The following is a 26,052-nucleotide window of genomic DNA, read 5'->3' as shown; positions in this document are numbered from 1 at the left end:
CATTTTACATTCATTGCTTAAAGAGTGACAGATCCAGACCTTCTAACAACACAGGATTAACTAACCCTGAACTAAAAGCCTCATCTTGACCATTGTTGCTTGCACTGGGCTGAGCAGCTATCTATGGGAGTTGTGTTCAGCATGTCTCAGGATAGGGCCCATAGTTTGCAAAACCACAGCAATTAACATTCTTTTTTGAAGGTGGAAAACATGGACTGAAACTCTTTCATAACAGACATTCTTTTCTGTAGTAGATTTGCATTGTTTCATTTAGAGGCTGGAAATTCAGTAGTGTAACCCTTATCAGAAGAGACTCTTGGCTGCTATACCCAAAGTGCCTCTAAATGGTTACATAATCCAGTCATTTTTAACAAAAGGAACTATCCAAGTTATGTCTCAGAAGAGAAATGTGATTGGAATTAGTATTAGTATTAAAAAAAATCTGTTCTATTCTAATTTTGTGCTCAAGACAGCACGAACAATAGAATACAAGCATATTGAACCTGCTTTTGTAGGCTGTTGCATGCGATCGCAACAGCTAAACTAAAAATGGGATTTTTGTTCTTTGCATGTTATTTTCAAGGTGGCTAAAATCATTCTTTCTAAACAACATTGTCTGAAGCTAAATAATACTTTTAAAATAAAAATAAACTTTGATTGGTTGGGGCTAGATAATCCCGAGAGAGAGGCAGCGAGTGGAAAAAAGTGACACTAACACATTTCTTTGTGTCAGTATTGGACAGATTACTATTTACAATGGAACATGTCGGACTACCCCGGAGTGAAGAATGTTCGTTTTCCTGATGGTCAGATTTGGAAGCCAGATATTCTTCTGTACAACAGGTAGGCACATCTTCATGAAAAGAAAGCATAATTATTCCTTTAGAATGTCTAGGTGTTGGGTACTAACATTCAGTGTATGGAAAGCAACCATTATGGTATTTACAACAAGAAAGATGATGATGCAAGTGCTTACCAAAAAACATAGTTTAAGTTTCAGATAAAGTGTGATTATTAGAAAACTAAACTTTACTTGCACTGTTGATGATGTGAGGACAATTTTCCCCTGCTCCTGGCTGAAATGTCACTCTTTTTAAAGAGCTTGATTGCCTGTAGGCCAGCTCTTACTCTTTGTCCAGCTATGCAGGAAGAAGGCCAGGAGACACTGGATGTGCTTTAATTAGTCTGCAGCTTTATTCCTAAATGTCTGGGACTACCTGGCAGATAAAAGTGTGCAATGCAGGTATGCCACAGTCATTTACATATACCTGCCCCTTTACCCATCCTGGTCCCCAGCCAACCTGCTACTGGGACCCCGCCAGGCCCCCCTAAATGAGGTCTAAGGGGGGGCTATGGAGGGTGGGAGGGGTTTGGCTCCCTCCCGTACCACTCATAGGAGCCCCAATCTCCTCCTGTTTCCACTCCTTTAAAGAATACTTCTTCTAAATCCCTTACCAGTCCATTTCACCTGATTGTTGTGTTCCTTCGCTACGGAGTACCTGCACTTGACATCCTCTCCATGCCTACATAATGAGTTGCAACATCACAGCCTACCCCTGCCCCATTTCATGTTCACCCAAACTGAGCCTCCAACCTGCTGTGGGAAGGAAAAAAGCCACCACGTCACTTTGGCCAATCTGGCATTGAGGAAAAAAGTCCTTCCCAGCCACTGAGAGAGGACCAACTAGCATAATTCACACAGCAAATCATGGCAGACCCTGGTATTTAACTAGTCCCAGGGGTGGGAAGGTGAGTGCTGTTCCACTTGATCCTGGTAAAAGAGGGCTTTTCCTGCCCCAGTGTGGACCTAAATAGACCCCCCTCTTCTGGTCATCTGTTGGGGAGAGATCTCAGTGTCCCCACTCTGACCTGGGCTGAAGTTGCCACAGCAAATCACTGGCTTTCTAGCCCTCAAAGAGGCCACACACCTTTTCCTTATTCTCCTGTCCAATGCTGCTGTCTGTGCTCCCCCAAGCTATAGGAAATGTTAGCATACCATTTAAGGAACTGCTGCTGTCTTCTCTAAACAATTGACTCTAATTCTTTCAGGGCAGGCAGGTAGATAGCAGCAGAAATTACCAATTGCTCAATGAAGGGAGTCTGGGCGGCACTGATAAATCCTCGTCTTGCATCTTTATCTGCCAGCTTCATTTGTGGAATTTGGTTAATAGCAAAGATGGTACATTACTACTCAGTTTGTGTGTTTAAAGTATATTCTGTGCTGAAGAAATGGGCTGAAAAATGATGCAGCAGCAAAATTAGTACAAGGGTAATTTTGTATGAACTCTTGTGAAAACTATGAAACTTAAAAAAAATTACATAAAATATTTCCAGCGAATCACTTACTCAGTTAATTTTTAGATGGGTTCACCCAAAGGCCATAATGAAACTTTCAAAGCAGCCTTAACTATGGAATCCCTTTATTTTATGGTGTTCCGGTAGTAAGTCTGAGTTGAGTACACGTGCTAGTACATTCAGGACTTCATACCAGGAGTATCACCTATTGATAAATACACTGCAAAACCAAAAGCCATCTAAACTTATTTAATAATAAAGATGCCATATCCTATTCTCATTCATCCATCAAGTAGAAGTCTCATTAACTTTAATAGGAGTTTTGTGTGAAAACTGGGTGTAGAATAATGTCTTTAATCTTCAATATTTTGTTAAGACAAGATTCATAGTCCAGTGATAAATACTTGGTGCTGCCACTTTGATTACTAAAAATACTTGATGGAGTAGGAGATGAACTGTGGGTTTGTTTTGCGCATGAAATGTAATTTGATGAGTAGGCATCACCACAGTGTAACAAACCCCAAAGTATTCTATTAGCATTTGTTCTGACAGTGCTGAGTGTATCTAGCCTTTGGCAGCGTGTAGTCAGTTTTTCTGCAGGTTTCAGAATCAGTGAGAACTGCCTGTTAAAGCATGTCATTTATTTGAACGGCAAGACTTTTCTTCACCATAAGACATTAGTCTGAGATACTCTTTCAATAATGTATATATTATGCATGGATTCATGATGTACATCTAAGAGAAGCTTTGAGAAATATAAAGACTGTTTGGTATTGCAGAAGTAAATCTATTTGGATATATTCTGTCCTGATTATACCCTCTGCAACCCCAATGTAATCCACAGGATTGCATGGGTTACTCACAGGGCAGAATTTAGCCCTGTGGGGCCCAATGCTACTCTTTTGAATTCAAATTTCTCTTCAGTGTTATGAAAATAAATTATTTCACTTCACTAATATTAACACCTTTCAGAATTACCTTGATTACACTAATTGCCTCATACAGTCCAAGGCTCTACAATACTGTAAAAATGAGACCATCTGTCTTTACATTGCAGTTGCCCAATAGCTTTTCTTCTGTTGTGTTCAGACAACATAGCGTGCAGTCTTCCTGGAGGAGCAGGATTGATTACCAATAAGCACTGTGGCTGAGGGTCACAATGGTATTGAACAGATGTATGTGAACTGATTCATTGTGCTTCTAGTTCCAGTTTTACATAGCATTTTAAAAAATATGTATTTAGCTAATTTATTCTTAAGAAAAGCCAGGTGTGGGGGAATGGGTCTCACGCCAGAGCTGGAGACAGGAGAGGATATGTGTGTGAGGAGATAGATGAATGGGGATATGAACCATATCAGGAGAAGTGAGAGCAGATTCCAACAGTAATTTCAGTGCTACTGTCACCAAAGTTCTATCAGGAGCTCAGATATGTTACTTTTACAGCAAAGTTGACTGAGTTTTAAACAGATTTTTTTTAAAGCTTCTACTCAAAATGTATAAAGTGGAAAAGAGAGCCTTCAGCTAGCAAAATCTACTTTGTTGTGTATTTGTATTGTCACGGATCTTGATGGCTTTTGGATTTAGTAGAATTTGCTATTTGAGCACCTTTCATGTAATGTTGGATCAACATCATATATGATATATTGTAGGTTTCTGTTATGAAACAAAAGGAGCTTTATTGTAGTTCCTTTGTGAGATAAGTGTGCTCTCCATCCTTTTGTCTAAATCCAACAAGTCAGATTCTGCCCTTACTTATACTCATACAGCAGCTTCTTTGTACAGCTTTTATCTCACTCCTTTTTAAGAAAAAAATCCATAAACAAGCTGGGAGCAGACTTTGGCACCAAATTGAGTCTGTAATACATGCATATGTGCACCCCAACTACAATCATCACAAATACCTGTTTGTATACGGACACTTATTTTGTATGTGCAGATTTTGTGTGCGCAACTCAGATGGCCATATTTGAAAATTTATCTCCAAAACTTTAATTTGATACTCAGAGTAACTATTCTATAGCAGAATTACAATTTCCAATAATGGTGTGTTTGTTTGTTTGTGTCTGTGTGTGTCTGTGTAATATAATCAGTACCATATGTTATCAGCTAGTTCTCTTATACCAATACAGACATAAATGTCACATGACCATAAAATCATAAATGGGTATAATACACAGTTTTTAAAATAAAAACGAGGAGTCCGATGGGACCTTAAAGACTAACAGATTTATTTGGGCTTAAGCTTTTGTGGGTAAAAAACCCACTTCTTCAAATGCAACTTCATGGCACTTCTTCAGATGTGCCATGTTACAAAGCACCCATCCATACTGATTTTTGTGTTAAACATTTCTTTGCTGGATCAGTTTGCCTCCCTGTTGAAATGAATAGGATAAAAAGTTTTCATGGAAGTTGCAGGACTGATATTTGCCATAAAGGATGGGTGAGAGCATGAGGAAAAACAGCTTCAATTATTTAAAAACCTCCATCTGTAGACACTGAACATCTTTAATTTAGTGCCTCTGACCAGAGCATTCCTCTTTGTGTCAAAATCTGCTGAATGCTAACAAAAATGACCAATGCATTGTCAATATTGTTTTCTGCAGGGCAAAATAATTAAAGAACCTATCAAACAAAACTTACCTTAAAACCTCTCTCCTCCTGTTTTGGTGATGAATAACTATAGCATTTTCAGTCTATATATTCATTTCACTTGTGCTGATGATGAAATTGCATATATGTGCATGTGCATCTCCATGTGTCTTGTAGAATCAGATACATCACCTGCATATTCAAGGACCGTAACTGATTGTATAGCAGTGTTTGCCAGCATACAGTATCTGAGAGCAGGATTAAGCCAAAGGCTTGCTTAAATATTGCCAGGTTGTTGACATTTGTTTTCACTCCTCTGGTTACCAATGTTGCTCATCTGAAGTAACACTGTTCTCATTTCACTCTCAGCTGTGGTCTTTGCACACTTTGCAAATACATTCTACAACTTATAATGGGAAAATAACAAGTATTCAGATTAAATATGTATGCTGTATACTCATATTTTTTCCTGCATGGTACCTCAGAACAAAGGACATGCGGCTAGAGTTTCAAAATTTTTGCCTTGAATAGCACAAAAACTAGAAATGGAATGAGGAAAGCACTCAAGCATGTACTTAAGTGCATCTCTGTTCAGAACAGCTTGCGTCACTGTAAGCCTATGCTTAAGTGTTGAACTGACTAGGATTGCCTCCCTGAATTGGAGCCTAACTGATGAGTTTGAAAGAGTGAAATGAAATCAAATGAAACATAAAAATGCTTGACAATGTGGGACCGATTGCAGGCACAAGCATTCTCCCCTCCCTCCACCCCGCTTTGCAACAAGAATCAGCAACTGGGAAGCGGGAGGCAGGGGGCTCTGTGCCATTAGAGCCGAAACCATGTGTATTGGATGCTGAAAGTGTGGAATAAGAGCCAGGCCATAGCCAAGTCCTTCTCTTCAGCGGCTAGCAGAGCAGAGTAGATAGCATGCTGCACCTCTCCAAGGATAGTATAGCTCCTGCACTTTTGTGAACTGCCTGGGAGACCACACAAAGGATACAGCCTGGGGATTTTGGCTACAGAGTGTCCATCTGTCACAACAAGGGACACCACTGGTCTCTACAATAGGTTAGCACATTTGTATTTGGCATGATATAGTATCTCTGTGTGTTGGGTGATTATAATTTTTATCTTTTAGTGGCTACAGAATTATCCCTTTCAATTGATTTTGTTTTTCAGTCTAGAGACTGTTCAGGACCCATGTGTACATTGTGCCATAAGGTTGAGAAATGTCTCCACTTTGTTTTGAAATGCAGCTTGGCAGTACTTTGATTGAAGATGGCAGATAGCACAAAATTCTTCTGGGGTTGTCACAGTCTCCTTACAAGTGAAACAAGCAGAACTTCTCATTAACTGAGGCCCAACAATGGACAATGTTATGAACACCTATTGCAAACCAATGTTTAGTAGCAACTCCAGAGTGTGTACTGTTACCAGCAGCAGTAGTTGTATTGTCAGGTTTTTTCCTCTGCTAGCAGTGGCAATGACTGAATGGGAGGTGATAGTTTATTACAGCTGTTTTTCCCATATCCTTGCTCTGTGTCTGTATTTGAGAGAGCACATTTCTGACAGCCCCAAGTTGAACAGGAATGGTATGTGCAGGGTAGATTTGATTTAAATCACTAGTCAGGAAGACTCGATTTAATCATGGATTTCTACATAAAAGTGCATTCTTGTTGGTTGTTATAACCTTAATACATATTCTTCACAACTCAGAGATAGATGTAGGTTTCATTTTTAGAAGGTACACACTATACATTTTTAAAGCGATTTATTTTGAAAAAGTTTCAGATCAGTTTTACAGCTATATCAGAAAATGAATGATTGTTTAGTTATTTCATTTACCAGAGGTAATTGAAGCAGATATTTATGAAGTCATTGGGAGGTGAACTATCTCCAATTCAACAGGTTAATCATTAATATTTGGAGGATTTTCTTGCCATGCTGTATTAGGAGGAGAACATCACCAGACAGACATTTAAATTGTTTTATTTAACTAAAACAACAATGTTATGGATTCTGGATTTTTTTCTTCAACAGCAAACATAGAATATTTTAACAAAATAAGCATATGAATTTTTGAATTTAGTTAAATACTCAAGTTTTTTAAAATCAGGTTTGTTTTTGTTAAAATTGTTTTTAACTATAAATATATTATAAATATATAAATCCCAAAATTTAAACCGACTATGTCAGCCAGGTCAATGTGAGAAACTTAGAATACTGGCTTCTGGAGCTAACTCAGTCATCTTCACCTTCATTTTCCTGTTTGTTCATAATCTGGAAAATAAAAACCAGCTTTCCTGCTTTTTCAGGTCCCAAACGATTTCTCAATTTGGAATGAATTAGTCCAAAGGAAGAAAATATTCTTTCTACACCAGCAGAAGAAGCTACTGCTGTTAAAAGTGAGATTAACACTTCAACAGTCTCTGAATCCAAGTGCTTAAGTGACTTCCACCAGTTCACTGGTGTGACTTTCTTTAAAACATCATCAGCAAACATATATTTCTTGAATGGTTCGCCATCAGCTCTGAAGTTTATTATAGTTGGCATTATGGAGGGAAGATTGCTGGATGTCCATGTCATAGCCAACTCCTCTTCTTTAGCCATTAAGGTTTGACCCTGGTACTGAGAATATTTGCAAGAAAATGAGCTGGAGATAGTGCTTGCCCCATTTGTTTTTTTAATGCTTGTAACTGAACTCTGTCATTGCATATTTCTCACTCAGTTCCTTCCAAATTTCAACAGCATCAGCAATAAAACAGCTGTTTCCCTGCATTTTGTTCAAGGCTACAGAAATAGGTGTCAGGGTACTCAGCATGTGTTCAACCTTTCTCTTAAGCCCAGTGTTGAGAACTTTGGCTGTGACAGTGCCGTCTATTTTTTCATGATTTGGTTCACAAACTGTCATCAGATTAGGCCAGTTCTTGATACAGTGCTCAAAACAGTCCACTACCGAGTTCCATCGCACGTCTTGTGGGAGAGTTCGCTTAGTTCCTCCCACTTTTTTCAGAGCAGCTGCTGCAAAGTGGTTGTTATGGAAATATTTTGCAATTTCAACATTAGCCTTTATTTCTGGAACACTGAAGTCTTTGTGGAGTCTAGGAGGCGCATCAAATAAGCACTGCAACTGTATGTTATTAGCTTGGGACTTTCTTCTAAATAATTTCTTCTCATCTTGGATACATTTGCAGCATTGTCTGTGACCAAGCTGCATGCTAGACATTTGAATTTTTTTTCACAGTTTGTTATAGCTTTTACTGCTACTTCTTGTAAGTATTCTGCTGTGTGTGTATTTCCTGATGTACCAATTGTTTCTGTAAGGAAGACATTCTTTTGTTGTCACGCAAGCACATACAACAGGATCGTTGTGGACATTGCTCCACCCATCAAGACTCAGGTTAACAGTTTTACCCTCTAGACCTTTTGCACACTGCTCAATTTCTCTTTCATACACTTTATCCGGCAATTTGCCTGCGACATCTGCTCTGTTGGGTGGACTGTATCCTGGTCTTAATGACTGAAGAGCATTAATGAAGTGTGGGTTCTCAATCATACGGAAAGGAGAGTTTGTTGCATAAACAAACTGGGCAATTTTTTCATCAATTACCTCTTTTTCTAATCTGCTGGTTCTTATCACAAATTTATCTGTGGTTGTTTCTGGATGATGGAGTTTTTTTTTCTTTTTGCTACAAGTGATATACTGTGGCTATGTGACATACATGATGTGACTGAAATGCTATCATTGGCAGATAACTCTGAAACTATAGAAAATGACGGTGATCTTCAAGGTGGATAGTCTTCAGAATCCTGTATGTTGAGGATGGAGTCTCAAAATAAGTCAATGCAGTTATTTAATTATTATTACCATACTGCTCATTTAGTATTACTCATTGCATTCATTGACACTCAGTACTACTTTAAAGATGAAATTGTAAAAGGAAGATCTGCCTATTTCAGCTCTTTATTTTTTTTATCACAACTGCATCTAAAATGATAGTACCATAGAGTAACAACTATATTTTTTTCAAACATGAAAATTCAAGAATAGTCCAGAAGGAAGACAGTCCTTAAGAGAGAAGTATGAAATAAAAAAGTTTACCAACCTGAAGATCCTGCATGTTCAGACGTGTTCCTTTCATCATCTTCAATGCAGCTTCCTCCTGAGAAGGGACACTTCTCATGATGTTGTTTCATTCGGGCAACCAGGCCTTGCATTTCTTTGTTGCACTGTTTGCATTTTGCACGCATGCCTGTCTTACCCACAGATAGAGGAACGTCATTAAAATATTCCCAAACTGGGTCTTTTTTTACAGCCTGCTGCCATTATAGGTTTTCCCTTCTAGTGAGAGAATGGTATGGTAGATCTCAAATCAATGAAGGCTACACGCAGAAAGACCTCAAGACTTCCGGAATATGCTGCTCAGTTTCACTTTTGTTTCCACTACCTGTCCCTCCCTTCTCACATTTATTTCCAGACTTCTTCTCCTTGTGCAGATCTATTCCACCCCCAAAAATCTTCTATTCATTGAATTTTTTGAAACTTTGCACTTTTAGAGAGAGGTAAGGAATTGACTCTGTGTACACAAATTTGCAGAGGAACAATAGGGTTGAGGTCTGTTATTTCTCACCTCTATTATTTATTTATTTATTTTATTTAAAAACATTTTTGCTGTTAACAAGCATGTTATCTCTGGAGACACAAATCCACAGGATGATATCATCTAGACTGAGCACTGAGTCCCATTGGGTAGATAGAAAGATTAATCTAAATAATCTATACAGAAGCCCCTGGAACCGCAGGGTCCCTAATCCATGAACTATTGGAACTCATTTACAAAACTTCTCTTAAACATTACATGAATATGTTGTCTCATACAATAGAATTAGAATTATAACCCCTGTTCCATGATGAGATATCTTTGAGCTATAATGTATCTTAATTAAAGCTATCTTTAGATGGTTTTTTTCTTCAAAAAACATTTTATCAAAAAAATCCGAATTAAATAAAAAAAATCATTGACTTTAAGGAACCCTGGGTGTGTGTATTATAGTTGAGTTGTGTCATAACATCTGTTTAAAGGTTGACCTTTTAAAATCCTCTAACATTGACATGATTAGTCATATTCCTTTAAAATATGGTTTGTCTCAGTGGGGTGCAGGATAGGATTGGTGATCCAAATCTGGGGTCATTTGAGCTAGGTGTTGCAGAGATCCAAGACCCCCCCCCACCATTTTCTCCAAAACAGTCATTTTCCAAAAAGTTTTTAGGTGTTTTTTTTGTTGCTGTTGTTTTTTTTGCGAAGACCTAGCGATCACCATTGAATCAATGTGGTCAAAGTGGTCTTAATCTGTTGACTTTTACCCAAGGGAGTGCATGGCACCCACTAAATCAGGGTGGCCAAACTTTTTGGCCTGAGGGCCATATTGGGGTTCCAAAACTGTATGAAGGGCCAGGTAGGGAAGGCTATGTCTCCCCAAACAGCCTGGCCCCCACCCCTTATCTGCCCCCTCACACTTCCACTTTCTGCCCCGCATGCCCCCCTCAGAACCCCCACCCATCCAACCCCCCTGCTCCTTGTCCCCTGACTGCTCCCTCCCAGGAACCCTTGCCCCTAACTGTCCCCCCAGGACCCCCCTTAACCTCCCCCCCCGGTCCCTGATTGCCCCAACCCCTATCCACCCCCCACCCTGCTACTTGATAGGTACCCCGGGACTCCCATGCCTGTCCAACGCCCCGTTCTCTGTCCCCTGACCACCTCCGCCCCCAGATCCTCTGCCCCATCCAACCGCCCCCTGCTTCCTGTCCCCTGACTGCCCCCCCGGAAGCCCCTGCTCCTTATCCAACCCCCCCCCCCGCTCCCTACCCCCTTACCATGCCGCTCAGAGCAGCAGGACGGGCGGCTACACCGCCCGGCTGGAGGCAGCCATGCTGCTGCACTGCCCGGCAGGAGCTCGCAGACCCACCGCTCAGAGCGCTGGCGGCATGGCGAGCTGCAGCTGTGGGGCAGGGGGCGGGGGGCTTGCCTCCCCAGCCAGGAGCTCAAGGGCTGGGCAGGATGGTCCCGTAGGCCAGATGTGGCCCGCGGGCTGTAGTTTGCCCACCTCTGTACTAAATCTTTGATGGAGCCAACCTGAGAACAGTATTTAAGAACATGTTCTTTGTTTGCATAGATATGTAGTGTGGAATTATTACATTCCATATGCACCAACAAAGAAAAAACGTGAGAGGGTTTCTATGCAGTCACTTTTTGCTTAGCTGGGCAGTTAGAGGAAATATACTGACACCATTGTCCCAGTGAACACACAAACCCTGATATTTGTAGTTCAAACCTTTGTGCTCCTGTGCAATAACAATTTAATAACTCATGTTTCTTTCTGCAGGTTGTCTCGTTATAATGTGTGTTTAATTTACAAGGAGGTTTACAGTGAACACAGCAGAATAGTCACCAACCGCTCTAACCAACATTTTTGTTCTATTGGGGGCAGAGGAGTTGGAGACAGCGATCTGTGTGTGTTGGAGGGTGGGAATGGGGAAACAGGGATAGGGTTGCGGTGATGGAGGTAGTGGGAAATGAGAACAGGTGGTAAGCAGGCCTTTGATTGGTTGTTTGAGAAAATCTGTATTTTGGCTACTACTTAATCTGGGAGCAGATTAACGTGGTTTTTCCAAAGAGAGACAGCATGGAGATTTGGAACTGACAGCACAGGTCCTTGACCCGGAGGGAAAAGAAATATGGGTACTCTCAGGGTTGCCAGTGTGTGGATTCTGGACAACTCTGGGACCACAAGGTTGCAGAAGCAAGCAAGGAGTACACCATGACATGAGGATTGTTGACTACAGGCTGACTGGTTGAAAAGAAGTGGGCTGCATTGGCCATAGTTGTTTTGCCTAGTTGGTAGCATCTAACTTGTGCCTTAAGAGGTTGTGGTATACTGGACATTGTGGTGATTCACTTGGGAGGAAATGATCTGGGCCTTATTCCTGATGTGCTCCTTATACAATATATGAGAGCAGATTTGGACTACATCAGGACTGTGTCCAGGTGCTGTGAGAGTTTTTGCTGATTTGGCTGAATAATTGCTACAGTGACCACATGAATACTATTAATTACTGTTAGAAAAACATTAATTGGGAAAATGAAAGGTTAATGGCTGACCAAAAATGTGTATTGTATGCCATAGAAACATTACAAGCTCTGACACTACACTGGTTTTCAGAGATGGGGAATGTCTGTTGGACAGAGGCCAGAGATCTTTCTTTCAAATATAAGACTGTTAGGATTTTGGAACAGAAACACTGTCTGTGATTTCTCTCACTGGCTGTGCCACGAATTACACCCTCCAACTGTTGTGAAACATGACCAGGAGCACCCATCTATTGTAACGTGATTGTCCTTTGCTCCAGGCTCTGCCTGTCAGTTAGGTTATATGGTGGCGGAAATAACAGCAAATAACAGGGGACGGAGAACAAGGGGGTTGGATAGGCATGAGAGTCCTGGGGTACCTATCAGGGAGCGGGGTGGGGGTTGGGGTGGATATTGCCGTTTCTATACCAGGGAGGGAGGACTTCAGGGAGATGTGATCCCTGCTGACAGTGGGGGGTGCTGGGTAAAGTATTGGGGAGGGGGCCAGGTTGAATGGGTGAACACATTGAATGGATCAGAGGTGCGGCTAGGAAAGTGTGCCAAAGCAGGGCTGATGGGGTCCAGCTGACGTGTGTGGGTGGGAAGGTCTGGTTGTCTCGGTATGCAAATTGAGAGACATGATATGTACAGCTGCCTAAATTACTACTAACTCCTAGCAACAATAGAGCTTTTCCTGTTAAAAAAAAAAACTAGGAAATTCAATGGCAAAAAAATACAGTGACACAGAGTTGAGGTTGCTTGGTGGCCTATCATCCCCATGCAGAACTTTGAGTTGAGCAAAACTCAAACTTCCGAAAAACCAGGAAACGCACAGTTAAGGGTTGCCCAAGGAGTTCAGTTGCTGAAATGAACAAGCTCTTCACCCTCTTTTACAATCTATTTAGTGCTCCAAGGTGAGAGTTTGGATGCACCAGTGGAAGCTGGGGATGAGGCTGTTCTAAAAATTAGGTCCATATTTCTATTTCTTTCAATGAATTTTTATGCTGATCTCTCTTCTTACTTAACAGACGGAAACCTATATATCTTGTGTGACTCACAGTCCAAGGAACATTTCATATTAAAAAAAAACAAACCACAATAGAAATAACAGTTATAGGAAGGCAGATAAATACTCAGCTACGCAAATAGTTCATATAGTGACTTGAACTGTTAGTTACAGAAGATTCAGCAAACACTCTGTCTCATAACACAAGAACATGTTCCACTAAATTAAAAAGAAGCAATTTCAGAACTGATTAAGAAGGAAATACTTTTTCTTATAACACATAATTAGGATTCTCGGCCACAGGAAATTAAGACCAAGAATGTAGTGTGATTTAGAAAGGGATTAGACATTATATGGATAACAAGAATATCCAGCATTATTAAGATAAATAACATTTTTGGAAGGATGTTAAGACTCCTGCTTCAGGGTTTAAGCCAGTATCTCAGTATTAGGGATCAGGATGGGAACTATGTGAGGAGGCAGATTATCCCATATCTGCCATCGGGGGTGGGGTGCGGGCCAGGGGGGCAGGAGGGAGTGTGTTTTACACCAATACATCTGGTGTTGGCCACAATCAGAGACAGGATTCTGGACTAGCTGGACCTGGGGGCTGATCTGGGCTGGCAATTCCTATGTTCCTGAATATTTTTATTAAAGTGTTTTAATGAGTAGCAGAATCTCACTTTAGTTTAAAGGCATCTTCTGGCCTCTTTAGCCCTCTTCCCATCCCACAGATACATCAAAAATTGCTGGAGCAAATTGGCAGCATGGGCTAGACCATAAGACTAGATGTTGATCTTGGATACACCATTGTAACTATGGAGGAACCTTGAGGAAGTCAATGGCATTGCTTAGTTATACCAATGTAAATACCAAAACCTGCCCCATTGACGACATACTTTTTTTTTTAAACAGAGGAGATGCCCAATCAGATCAAATGTAATGTGGCTATCCTGGGCCAAATTCTAGCCTTAGTAGTGTTCCTGCAGTCCCACTGAAATCAGTAGATCATAGGAGGTGTAACAAAGAGCAGAATTTAGCCTGTCATATCTTTTAAAATTATGGTTAATGCAGTCACCCCTGAGATTATTGCTAAATTGCCTGTAGGGCCAAATTATGGCTCTGGAGGGCCAAGGGGGTGTACAACAGGTGATATGGAGGGACAATGTCTGCTGGATGCTCAGTAGAGCAGCAGTTCAGCAACGTATGGCTTCCTCTGGCACTGGTTGGCTTTGCCTTCAGTGGGCTTTTGGGCTGGGCATAAGTGATACACAGGTTGGGATGGCCATAGCCAATTCCGTTCCTAGTCCCCAGGTATACGCCCTCTAGGATATGCAATGCCATTTGGCACCACTAGCTAGCCACCCTTTCTACCAAAGCAGCCATATTAAAGCTTTGACAGATGGCTGCTCTTTAATCACGAACTTCCTGTCTTTTTCTGCAGTGTATAATTCCCCAGCTCAGGGAAAGACAATATATCTGCTTTGTACATCTGTTTTCCTGGTTCTTATGTGCTAGATAAGAGGTTTTTCTATCATTCTTTGTCCATGGAGATGATATGACCCTTTTGTTTTTCTGATGGCTTCTAGTGATTTTGTTTCCTGTCTTCACCATATGTTTTCTGATTAAACACACCCCTGCTGTGTGTAACAACCAGATTTCCCTTCTCCCTTTCAGAAGCTGCATTGTTTGTTTCATTAGTTTTGTATACAGTAGTTGCATCCAATATGTCAGTTGCAGTTACATTGCCCTCCTGTCTACTTGATAATCATCTAGATGATTAATGTCATTGTCACAGGTGTTGTTGAATCACAATATTGTTATAGCAGCACATAGTGACAAGGCTTTACTGTCAACCACTTGAGTGCATCTCTCTAAGGCCCACATTGCTGTCCTGCTTACAGCATGCTTGAGTGCATTTGCATTCAGTATTAAATGAGTGAGGAAACTGAGGATGAATTCTGCTAAAGAGTTCTCCATACCTAGCGTAATTGCTATCAGGATTAGGTGGCTGTTTCTAATTTAAGCAGTGTAATTAGTACTGCACTTGTCCACACATCAGCCTAAAACAAAAATCCTTGAAATGTTCCATTCACAAGATGGAGCATTATGTGAGCTGAACAGGTGTTTTCACAACATTGATTTTGCTTAATATATCTTTTGCTGCAAATTAGTTTTTTCTTGAGTGTCTTTTCCAGTCCCTGATCCTCGTTACATTTTCTCTCATGCATGACTAGCAGTGAAATGGCAACTCAAAAAGTGGACAGTTTGTTCATTCATGTCCAGACTACTAGTGACTAACATGTTTAAATGCATGCCTTAAAATCTGTACTTTTGGAAGAGGGTGTACTGATGTATACAATGAGGTATGACAATTATATCTAACATACTAATATATAGCTTTTTTTCTCTATTCAGTGATGCAAACTAAAGTTATTTTAAGTCTGATTTTGAAATGTTGGGCATAATTTTTGATACCTCTACTTCGTTGTCCCATGCTGGGCATGGAAAATGGTTATTTACAGAGATGCTGAGCTCTCTCAAAACCAACAACACTCAATAGGCAAGGAGGGTGCTAGCAACTCCTGAAAATCAGTACCTAGGTATCTGGGCACCCAAAATTAGAGGCCACTTTTGAAAAATGTTGATATACTTGATAGTACGGGTGAATACTTACACTGTTTATGATAACAATATGTACCACTAATTCATATAACTGGAAGTTTAATGTGATGTCTGCATTACTTCTGAGTGTCATGCTTAATTCATGTTGTTTTTATAATCCTGGTACATTAACTTTTACACCACTTTTACTGAAAACTAATACTATTTTGTACATATATTTATTACAAAAAATCCTACAGGCAGAAATTTAATTACCTGACTGAATTGACTATATTTTAAAAATAATCCTTATTCTTGTGTAATTTTTCCATTGTGGACAGTGTAGCGTAATTGTCTTCTCACAACTGTCTCATATAATCGCATGGTATTTTGAAACAGGTACTTTCATTTCCTGTTGACTTACATATGGACTTATAGCTGTAACTGCAAATTTAAAGCCATAGATATTAGACTGCTTCTTCACTTTGATTTATGCTTATATTTAACCATTTCCCCAAGCCTTACTTATGTTCACTGGTAGCTGTATCCTAATGGAGGGAAACTCACTGCAGCTACAGTAAACTTTACTATCAGCCCACTGTGCCTGTGTATATAATCTTTGCCAGTTTATTATTAACAGTAGCTGCAAGCCTTCATTTCTCTTTAAAACTTCTACAGTAGAACCCCAGAGTTACGAATACCTTGGGAATGGAGGGTGTTCATAACTCTGAAATGTTCGTAAGTCTGAACAAAAACGGTATAGCTGTTCTTTCACAAGTATACAACTGAATTTGGGGGGGGGGGGGGATAGCTCAGTGTTTTGAGCATTGGCCTGCTAAACCCAGGGTTGTGAGTTCAATCCTTGAGGGGGCCATTTGGGATCAGCAGATTATGACATTTCAAATGATACCTCCCAAGGCAGACTTTGTGCAAATTTATCATAGTACTGTATTGCAAAAATGGTGAACATGATGGTATAGACTATCACACCCATATTAGTGAGGTGTGCTTATTATTTTCCAGCTACAATGTTCTGACTTCATTGTTTTCATCATTCCATGTTAATTAAGTCTCATAACAGAATTTAGCTTTTTTTTACTCTGTGATAATTTTTTTTCTGTAGAATTTCATCATCTGCTTTCAGGGTACAAAAGACATTTTAATATGTAGTCAACTATGTGAGGGGCTAGGGGGAGAGAAAATCCAAATCACCTCAGTGGCACACTATTGGCAGCTTCACCATGATTGCTACTGCAGACCTTGGTTTATGCACGTCTCCTTCATGGGTTTGAGTATAGCCCCATCTCCTCTTTTAGGAAACTACCAACTTCCCCTCCTCCCCCAGTCTCTTTGGCAGAGCTGGTATGGAGTCAAGTTCCCTTGCATGCACCAAAAGATTTGCTCCTTCACCCTTACTCCAAGGATGGCCATCTGTGGGGCAGGCCTATCGTGTGGAGTATGTGTTGCAGTTCCAATATGGAGGGGGTGAATGTAGTAATTACATTTGCATACTTACTTCCTTTTGCAATGATAAATAGCATAAAGTCCAACTCTGTGTCTGCTGTACAAATAGGAGACCTGTGTTTGAGCCATGGTAAATCTTGATTCCTGGTGTTCTATTTTAGCTGCACATACATGCAAACTAAAGCCACTTCGGAAAGTTCTCTTTAGTGGCTGCCAGTGAATGCAGATGATAATTTACATAGCACCTTAAAAGTCAGTGACATGTGGGTGTGCTCTTTAGCCATTTGCCTGCTGCCTAGGAGCCCATCACTGGAATGTGCACCACAGGTTTACCCTGCATTAAATGTATTAATTTTCTGAGTAGATGCCTCTGTGTCAGAACTGCCCTTGTGTTTAAGTCCAGAACACTTTCATCCTCAATTTATACCAATCAGTATCTGCACCTCTTAAAAAACTGTCAGATTCTTCTGCACCCCCCCTATGTGAACATATCATTATGTCCGTATCATGATGATACCCTGTTATGAAGTTCTGAAGCTTCATTAGGAAAAACATGTTTTTAGGTAGCTAACGTATCTCAGTTTGAAGCGTTGCACTTCAAAAAGCAATTAAAAAATCTCGACTATGGGTAGAATTTTCAAATGTGCCTTAGTCCCATTTCTAAAGAGCAATAAGAGGTCTATATCCCACTGATGATTTTCAGTCAGAATTCTGCACCCAAGTCGTTCTTGAAAATGCGACTAAGCACCTAAGTCACTTTGATGCTTTGGAAAATTTTACCCTATGCAAAATTCCCAGAAATTGGGGGGAGAGGGGCAGGCTAAGATCCTCCGGAATAACTGTAAAAAGAAAAGGAGTACTTGTGGCACAAGTACTCCTTTTCTTTTTGCGAATACAGACTAACATGGCTGCTACTCTGAAACCTGGGAATAACTGTGTGGTGCATGGCTCAGCCTCTGGGTCAGAAGAGGACTAGAATCTGTTCCAGTAAGTTAATATTCCTTTATGTACCTCAGTGTCTCCACTCATGTTACACAGTGTTATGTTTGTTTTTAACTCTAATTAGTTTGGGCCTTAGCCTGCACCCCTTACTGATGTCAGTGCATTTACTTGCATGAGTAAGTATTTAATGTCAGTAGTGTTATACCAGTAAAATAAAAACCAGCAGGATCTTATTTAAGGGGAAAAGGCAAAATACCATATTTATTGTGAATACAGAAAGAATCATAGTAAGCAGTTAGTTATAGCTATAACATTCCATTCAATTTCATATTTATTCATTCATACACACACAGGTTCTGCAAGGTTGTTATCATAGTTACCAGCCTTAGAGTTGTTCATGCCAAGCCACTGGCCAGGTGGCCTGGACACGAGGAGGGAGCAGGGCCTGGTCAGCTGCTCATCTGATGTTCCTGGAAGTTGGTTTGCAGAATCAGACCCCAAAGTTCTCACTTTCTAGAGTCCATTTTTATAGGAATTTCTTCCTATGCCAGTCTATGGGAATTGCTTCATCATGCTGTTGCTGAACCAATCAGCAGATGGCACGTTCCTGACGGCTCCGTGCTGCCAGATGTTATCTTGTTCTTTGGTTCTCCCATCCTTGAGGCTGTTGGGTGGATTCCAGTCTGCCCTGTGTCCTCTCGTTGTTTCCACTTGAAGCCTTCTTCGCCCGATGGACACTGGATTCTTAGGCTGGCACCTCCCTGGTCATTCAGTTATTATCCACACCAAGCATCCATCCACATACATCCTCTATCTCTATTTTAGTCATGATTGTTAACAAAGCGAAATAAATACAACAAAAGGGCGGGGAGTCTCTGTGTGCTGTTTCTGTTGTTACAAAGTATTGCTTTGAGAACAGACTCTGTCTTACCATGTACTAACACAATTAGCAGCTTGCATGTTTCACACAGAGAGGGAGAGAAACAGTACCAAAACCGAAGAGACCTCTTAATTAGTAATATCTTGGAATTTAAACTCTGGGGAATCAAACTCATTTGTGATTTTAATACAGAATTTCTTTAATATGATCGAACAGTAGGGGGTGCAGAACTGGGCCTTTTTTCTTTTGAAGTGAATGAGTTGCATCTTCTGTTTTCATTTCTCTGGAAACACATTCTCTAACCAATATCCATGCACATCACAGTTGCAAAATTTAGCTCTGTCGCTGTCTTCAGCCTTCACATTAATTTGTTTCAAAGACACTGACAAATACATTGTTTAATATGGTAAACTTTCTGTTCAGAACTTGAAACAATGTAACTACAGTTGATTAAATTACTCTTGCAGACCTCTTTTCTCTGTTTTGCAAATTATTCAGAATTAGTTTCTTTTAATATATTAATTACCGGCACTAAACAGTGGTTAGAGAATATCTACCTAGTAATCAAACACTTCTTGCCTTGTTCCATGACCACACTGAGTTACAGTATTCAAAAATATATCAATGCAATCATAGGCACCGACTTCTTCAACCCCCCCACTCCCTCTCTCCCCCATTCCAACCCCTTCCCCAGAGTCCCTGCCCCAACTCCACCCCCTCCCTGCCCTTATTCGACTCCTTCCACAAATCCCAGCCCCCCCTCCCTCCCAGAGCTTGCTACAACTGTTCGGCAGCACAAGTATTAGGAGGAGGCAGGGGGAGGAGGTGATGGGGCCGGGGGTGCGTGGGACCTTGGCTGCCAGTGAATGCAGACCACCCACTAATTTTTCCCCATGGGTGCTCCAGCCCCGGAGCACCCATGGAGTTGGTGCCTCTGAATGCAATGGCCAATCCTCATTGGAATATCTCACCTAAATTGCAATACTGTACAAAATCAATGCTTCGATCTATGGTATATACAAAATAATTCTGTTTTGCCTTTTAAAAACAATGCATGCAATAAAGATAGCTTCTTAGTATTGCTTGGTGGGTCTGTTCTAGAAGGGCACACGGCTTCCTCTCATCCTCAGTTTCAATTATGGAGCATTTGCTGTTTTAGGCCACGTTTGCACTACCTGCTGGATTGGCGGGTAGTGATCTATCTATCAGGAATCGATTTATCGTGTCTAGTGTAGATGTGATAAATCAATCCCCAATTGCTCTGCCGTCGACTCCAGCACTCCACCACAGTAAGAGGCGGAAGCAGAGTCGATGGGGTTGTGGCGGCTGTCGATCCTGTGCTGCGAGGACGCGAACTAAGTGATTCTAAGTCGATCTAAGATACATCGACTTCAGCTACACTATTCTCGTAGCTGAAGTTGCGTATCTTAGATCGATCCCCCCCACAGTGTAGACCAGGCCTTAGAATCCTGTAGACTCAAACCCTTTCCTTATGCACCCTTATTCCTTGTCCTTCTTAATACCCCTCAATCCACAGCCCTCCCTAATTCTGCATCTGCACTCACTGACAATACCTCTTACGTTTCCAACTGTGTCCTTGGTCCTTCCTGCTTCAATCATCAATAGTTGGATACATTTTTGAAAGCGTTAAGATAATGTTAATAGTAAAGAGTCAAAGGAAACTTAGAGGGGGAAAAAATTGAAGTACAAAGTAACCAATTCTAAAATGATGAATGCTTTACTTTTAGTTTTTCAAAAACAGAAATATGCAGCAAAGTAGGCCAAATATTTGGGTCCTCTTTCTTTAGAGTACTCTGGAATAGTTTACTAGGGGTTAAAGGTACAATCCTGTGAGGTGCTGAATGTCCTTAAGTACCATTAAAGTAAAGGCATTCAGATACTATGGTGTTGAGCGCTATGTCGTAATTAGGTAGACAGTGGGAGTTGAATGCACAAGGGGCCAGATTTTCAAAGGCATTTAGGTGCCTAAAGATGTAGCTAGTAACTAAGCAATTTAGGTGCCTAACTTCAATTTAAACCAATGGCCATTAAGCACCTAACCTGCTTAGGCTCTTTTGAGAATTCCATTACATGCCACTCTGTATCTTTAGGTGCCTAAACACTTTTGAAAATCTGGTCCTCAGGCTGAAACCCTATATTGGGATGTTGTAGATGGAAGAAATGTAGCCAAACTTGGGTACCTAAAATTAAGCACCTAAATAACTGGTTGGATTTTGAAAAGTGATGAGTGCTTATAACTCTCAGTTGCTTTAAGTGGACCTACAGTAAGTGCTGAACTACACAAAAAATGAAGAATCCATTTTACACAGACATGATTGATATGTCACAATACTGAAAACACGATGAAAAACTAGGCTTGGGAATAGAATGGACTGGTAGAAATTAATGGGAAAAGAGGATTTAAAATAGGGATACACGTTCTTTTGCTGCTAGTGCTGCTTCCTAATTCATTTTTCTCACAATTTTTCATTCAGCATTTCCCTTTTTTGCTGAAGTTTGGGTGTTCTTTCCTCTCTACTTTCTCTTAATTTAGCTTTATTAATTGGTTTCAGTTCCTTTCATGTAGTTTTTCTTCAGTGCAATTTATTTTCCACCAGACTCATGAATATTGTACCTTCACCCTACCTCAGATCCAAAGCCTACTTTGCTGATGCTGTTTTTGAAGTTGAGAAGAACCTAAACTGCTAAGAGGCAGGGAGATCAGAGCCTGGTCAATTTCAAACCATCCTGTAGATAACTTGGGTGTCTTGATCAGCTAAAAGCACAGACTGTGTCTTGGAGACAGATGATTGAGGGTGCTGTCACCTATTTTCAGTGTCTCAAGAGGGGCTGGCAGCATTTCCTCATGGCCCAGGCTAATTTCACCTGTATTTTCTGGGATTTTCTCATGTGCAGGTCCACAGCTAGGAGACCCTATACCCAAGCTGTCTACACCAAGCTTCTGGTTTGTTTTTGATAGTGCCAAAAATTCTTACCCAAATGGGATGATTTTAGTTTAAACGAGTGGTGAATGTTACTTAGGGTTAGGATTACTTACCAGCAGAGTACTATGGTACTGCACATATATAGAACAAAAGAATCCCTTGTGGGACACTGGCAATAGGAAAGTCTCATCCCAAACCCTTGTGAGACGTTCCATTCAGGTGGTACTTTTACAGACCATATCACTGTAGCATCCCAAACATCTGGAAATATCATGAGTTGAGAGCTGCCTCAGAATTGGGATTGTTCAGTAGTTTCTCACTTCACGATTTTTAAAATATATCAGTTACACACACATACATGATTTACACACAAAAAGACATGGCACAAACCAAATACCCATCAGTCCAATCACCCCAAATTCATTTAAGATGCTGAAAAAAGGAGGAGGCCCGAAACCAGCCCAAACAGTAAACAATACGTAGCTATTTGCTGTTATGACAAGTTTAAAAATCTCTGTTGATAACAAATAGAATTAAGGCAGTTAATCCATTAAACTTTTGTCTCAGGAACAGAAAGTGAGTTTTTTGGGTTGGTTTGGTTTTGGTTCATTTTAATATATGTTACATATAGCAGCTTCTAGCATGTGTATCACCTAAGAAAATCATTAATGACAGAGTCCAAGGCCAAAAGGGAACACTGTGACCATCTAGATCGACCTCCTGTATATACAAGCTATAGAACTTCCTCATACCAGGCCAAATGTATTTGAGATATCACTTGGCAATAATTGATTTTTTTTTTTTGTACACACACAAATATGCAATTAAGCAACATTTTAAAACAAATGAAAGAAGCTAATTCATTCCTAGTCTTAATAATAGTTGCATCTATCCTGATAATATAAGGCAGTGGACTCCCACCTTTTTATGCACAAGATCACTTTCTGAATTTAAGTGCAACCTAGGATCTACTCTGCCCCTTCCCTGACCCCCCCCCCCCGCCCTCACTCACTTTCACTGGGCTGGGGACAGGGGTTGAGGGGTTTGGAGTATGGGAGGGGGTTGGGGTACAGGAGGGGGTATGGGGTGCTGGCTCTGGGAGGGGGCTCAGGCCTGGAGGTTGGGGTGCGGGCTCCTGCTGGGAGGCAGTTTCCTCATCGGGCAGCTCCTGGTCAGGGGCGCAGCAGGGCTAAGGCAGGCTCCCTGCCTGCCCTGGCCCTACAATGTACCTGGGAGCGGCCATCACACCCCCTGCAGCCCGTGGCACTGCATGCTGCCCCTCTCTGCAGGCACTGCCCCTACCCCCCCAGCTCCCATTGGCCACAGTTCCCTATTCCAGGCAGGAGCAGCATGCAGAGGGAAACCACTGCCTCCCCACTCCCCCGGGGCCTCAGGGGTGGGTTGGCTGCTTTCGGGAGTTGTGCATGGCCAAGGCAGGCAGGGAGCCTGCCTTAGCCTCGCTGCACACCAGACTTTTAGCGGCTGGAGGTCGACTGTCAGAGGCTCCAGGATGGACCACTTGAGCACGATTGACCGGTTGATGGCCTCTGATCTAAGGCATTACAAACAGCACTAACAGTAATTATTTCACAGCACTATTAGATTAAAAGATGAAACAATAATAAGGTCTGATTTTAGTTTACCAGCCTCCTGGTTTGTCGATTCTGAGTTAAATACTCAGAGTTTGATCTGGTGACCACAGAGTGAATGGAAGACGCCTGTTGATGTCAGTGGGGATTGACCAGACTTTAAGATTGTCAAGGTTCCTCCCCCACTCTGAACTCTAGGGTACAGATGTGGGGACCTGCATGAAAAACCTCCTAAGCTTATCTTTACCAGCTTAGGTCAAAACTTCCCCAAGGTACAAAATATTACACCCGTTATCCTTGGAATGGCCGCTACCACCACCAAACTAATACTGGTTACTGGGGAAGAGCTGTTTGGACGCGTCTTTCCCCCCAAAATACTTCCCAAAACCTTGCACCCCACTTCCTGGACAAGGTTTGGTAAAAAGCCTCACCAATTTGCCTAGGTGACTACAGACCCAGACCCTTGGATCTTAAGAACAATGAACAATCCTCCCAACACTTGCACCTCCCCTCTCCTGGGAAATGTTGGATAAAAAGCCTCACCAATTTGCATAGGTGACCACAGACCCAAACCCTTGGATCTGAGAACAATGAAAAAGCATTCAGTTTTTACAAGAAGACTTTTAATAAAAAATAGAAGTAAATAGAAATAAAGAAATCCCCCCTGTAAAATCAGGATGGTAGATATCTTACAGGGTAATTAGATTCCAAAACATAGAGAACCCCTCTAGGCAAAACCTTAAGTTACAAAAAAGATACACAGACAGAAATAGTTATTCTATTCAGCACAATTCTTTTCTCAGCCATTTAAAGAAATCATAATCTAACACATACCTAGCTAGATTACTTACTAAAAGTTCTAAGACTCCATTCCTGTTCTGTCCCTGGCAAAGACCAGCATACAGACAGACACAGACCCTTTGTTTCTCTCCCTCCTCCCAGCTTTTGAAAGTATCTTGTCTCCTCATTGGTCATTTTGGTCAGGTGCCAGCGAGGTTACCTTTAGCTTCTTAACCCTTTACAGGTGAGAGGAGCTTTCCCCTGGCCAGGAGGGATTTCAAAGGGGTTTACCCTTCCCTTTATATTTATGACAAAGATATACTAAATAGTCTTTTCACTGACGAAAAGTAATCTGTAATTGTATTGGGGGCAGGCAAGGGGGAGAAATTGGTCATAAATCCTCTCAATGTTCATTAACTCCTCTTAATGCTAATGAAAGTTATATGCTGCTGGCAACAAGAGGAGACCAGATCTCCTTGTACAGTTCCGCTAGGATTTTGGGGAAGGGCTGGTTTCAATTTGGGAAATAAATCACACGATGCCATGGTAATTAATCTAGACTTACACCAGTTGATCAGCGAGTGAGCAAATGAGACGATTAACTGCTGATTTGCAGCTGTGTTTATTGGGAGTAACTTCACTGAAGTCAGGTACATGACATTGGGACAAAGTGGGAGTTAGAGGAGAATACAATCAAGAGGTTTTTGGTTTGGGAGGGTAGGGGAAATCCACATTTTGTAAGAATACTGCAATTCTTTAAGACCTCATTGATTCCATCAAAGAGTGTAATTCAGGTCTTCTTCCCTCCCATTCTAGTGCTGATGAGCGATTTGATGCGACATTTCATACCAATGTTTTGGTCAATTCTTCAGGACACTGCCAATACCTGCCCCCAGGTAAGTAGTAGATTGTTTTCATGTAATAGCTCTTGCCTACTCATATATGAAGTCATCTCATAGTTTGGATATAAACTCTTTCATACGCCATATAAATCTAGATAGTACCTGTTTGCTAGATTTAAAACTATATAAATTACACATATGTACCTGTAATTATGTATGTATTTGTATTTAAGAACACAATCTTGCATGGATACCACCATACAAAAAAAAAGTATCAATTGCAATGATATAAATCCTCTGTCATATCACTGGTTTAGCCCCATTTCCTATTACAGTAACGCTTCACTCAAAATCGTCTTGGTTAACATTGTTACGTTGCTGATCAATTAGGGAACATGCTCGTTTAAACTTGCGCAATGCTCCCTTACAACGTTGTTTAGCAGCCGCCTGCTTTACCTTAGCCCATTGGAGCTAGCTGGTGGGGGCTTGCAACCAGGGTGGACCAGCAGCCCCCTAGCAACTCCCCGCTCCCCTAAGTTCCCTGTGCAGCAGCCGCCCAGCAAGCTACCAATTGCTGGCAGTTCAGCTGTCCCTCCCCCCACTGCCGGGTGCTGCTCCTGCCCTCTGCCTTGGAGCTGCTCCCAGGAGCTTTCTGCTTGCTGTGCAGAGGTGGGGGGAAGAAGGGTGCTAATGTCAGGATATCCCCCTCCCCCTGCTCCTGCACCTTATCTCCACAGAGCAGGGGGATGACGACAGGGTTTAGGACAGAGGGAGCTTGCTGGCAGCAGCTGCTGTCTCAACTTGGTGATCTACTTAAAAAGGCAATGTACTCAGAGTAGGGTCAGCAAACTTAAAGGGGCAATGCGTGCCTCTCTCTCTCTCTCTCACACATGTGTGTCTGTCTCTCTCTGCCATGCTGTCTTCCTCTCTTTACATTCGTGCTGCCTTGTAGAGTGTGAGGTACATTAACAACAATATGTTAACCTTGG

The 26,052-nt window shown here is 41.3% G+C and overlaps 1 protein-coding gene across 4 annotated transcripts in view; it reads left to right on the top strand.

Moving 5' to 3' along the window:
- The window catches only part of CHRNA7 (cholinergic receptor nicotinic alpha 7 subunit), a 120,339-nt gene that overhangs the window by 80,976 nt on the left and 13,311 nt on the right, over window positions 1–26,052 (top strand). For all 4 annotated transcript variants that reach the window (XM_048867337.2, XM_048867335.2, XM_048867338.2 and 1 more), the window contains 2 exons: window positions 734–843; window positions 25,038–25,117. In XM_048867337.2, the coding sequence (XP_048723294.1) occupies window positions 734–843; window positions 25,038–25,117 (190 nt within the window). The remainder of the gene's footprint in view (window positions 1–733; window positions 844–25,037; window positions 25,118–26,052) is intronic.

This window comes from Caretta caretta, chromosome 10 (assembly GCF_965140235.1).
Source record: "Caretta caretta isolate rCarCar2 chromosome 10, rCarCar1.hap1, whole genome shotgun sequence".
Lineage (NCBI taxonomy): Eukaryota > Metazoa > Chordata > Testudines > Cheloniidae > Caretta > Caretta caretta.
The sequence above is the reverse complement of the archived record's forward strand: the minus strand, read 5'-3'. Positions and strand labels throughout refer to the sequence as shown.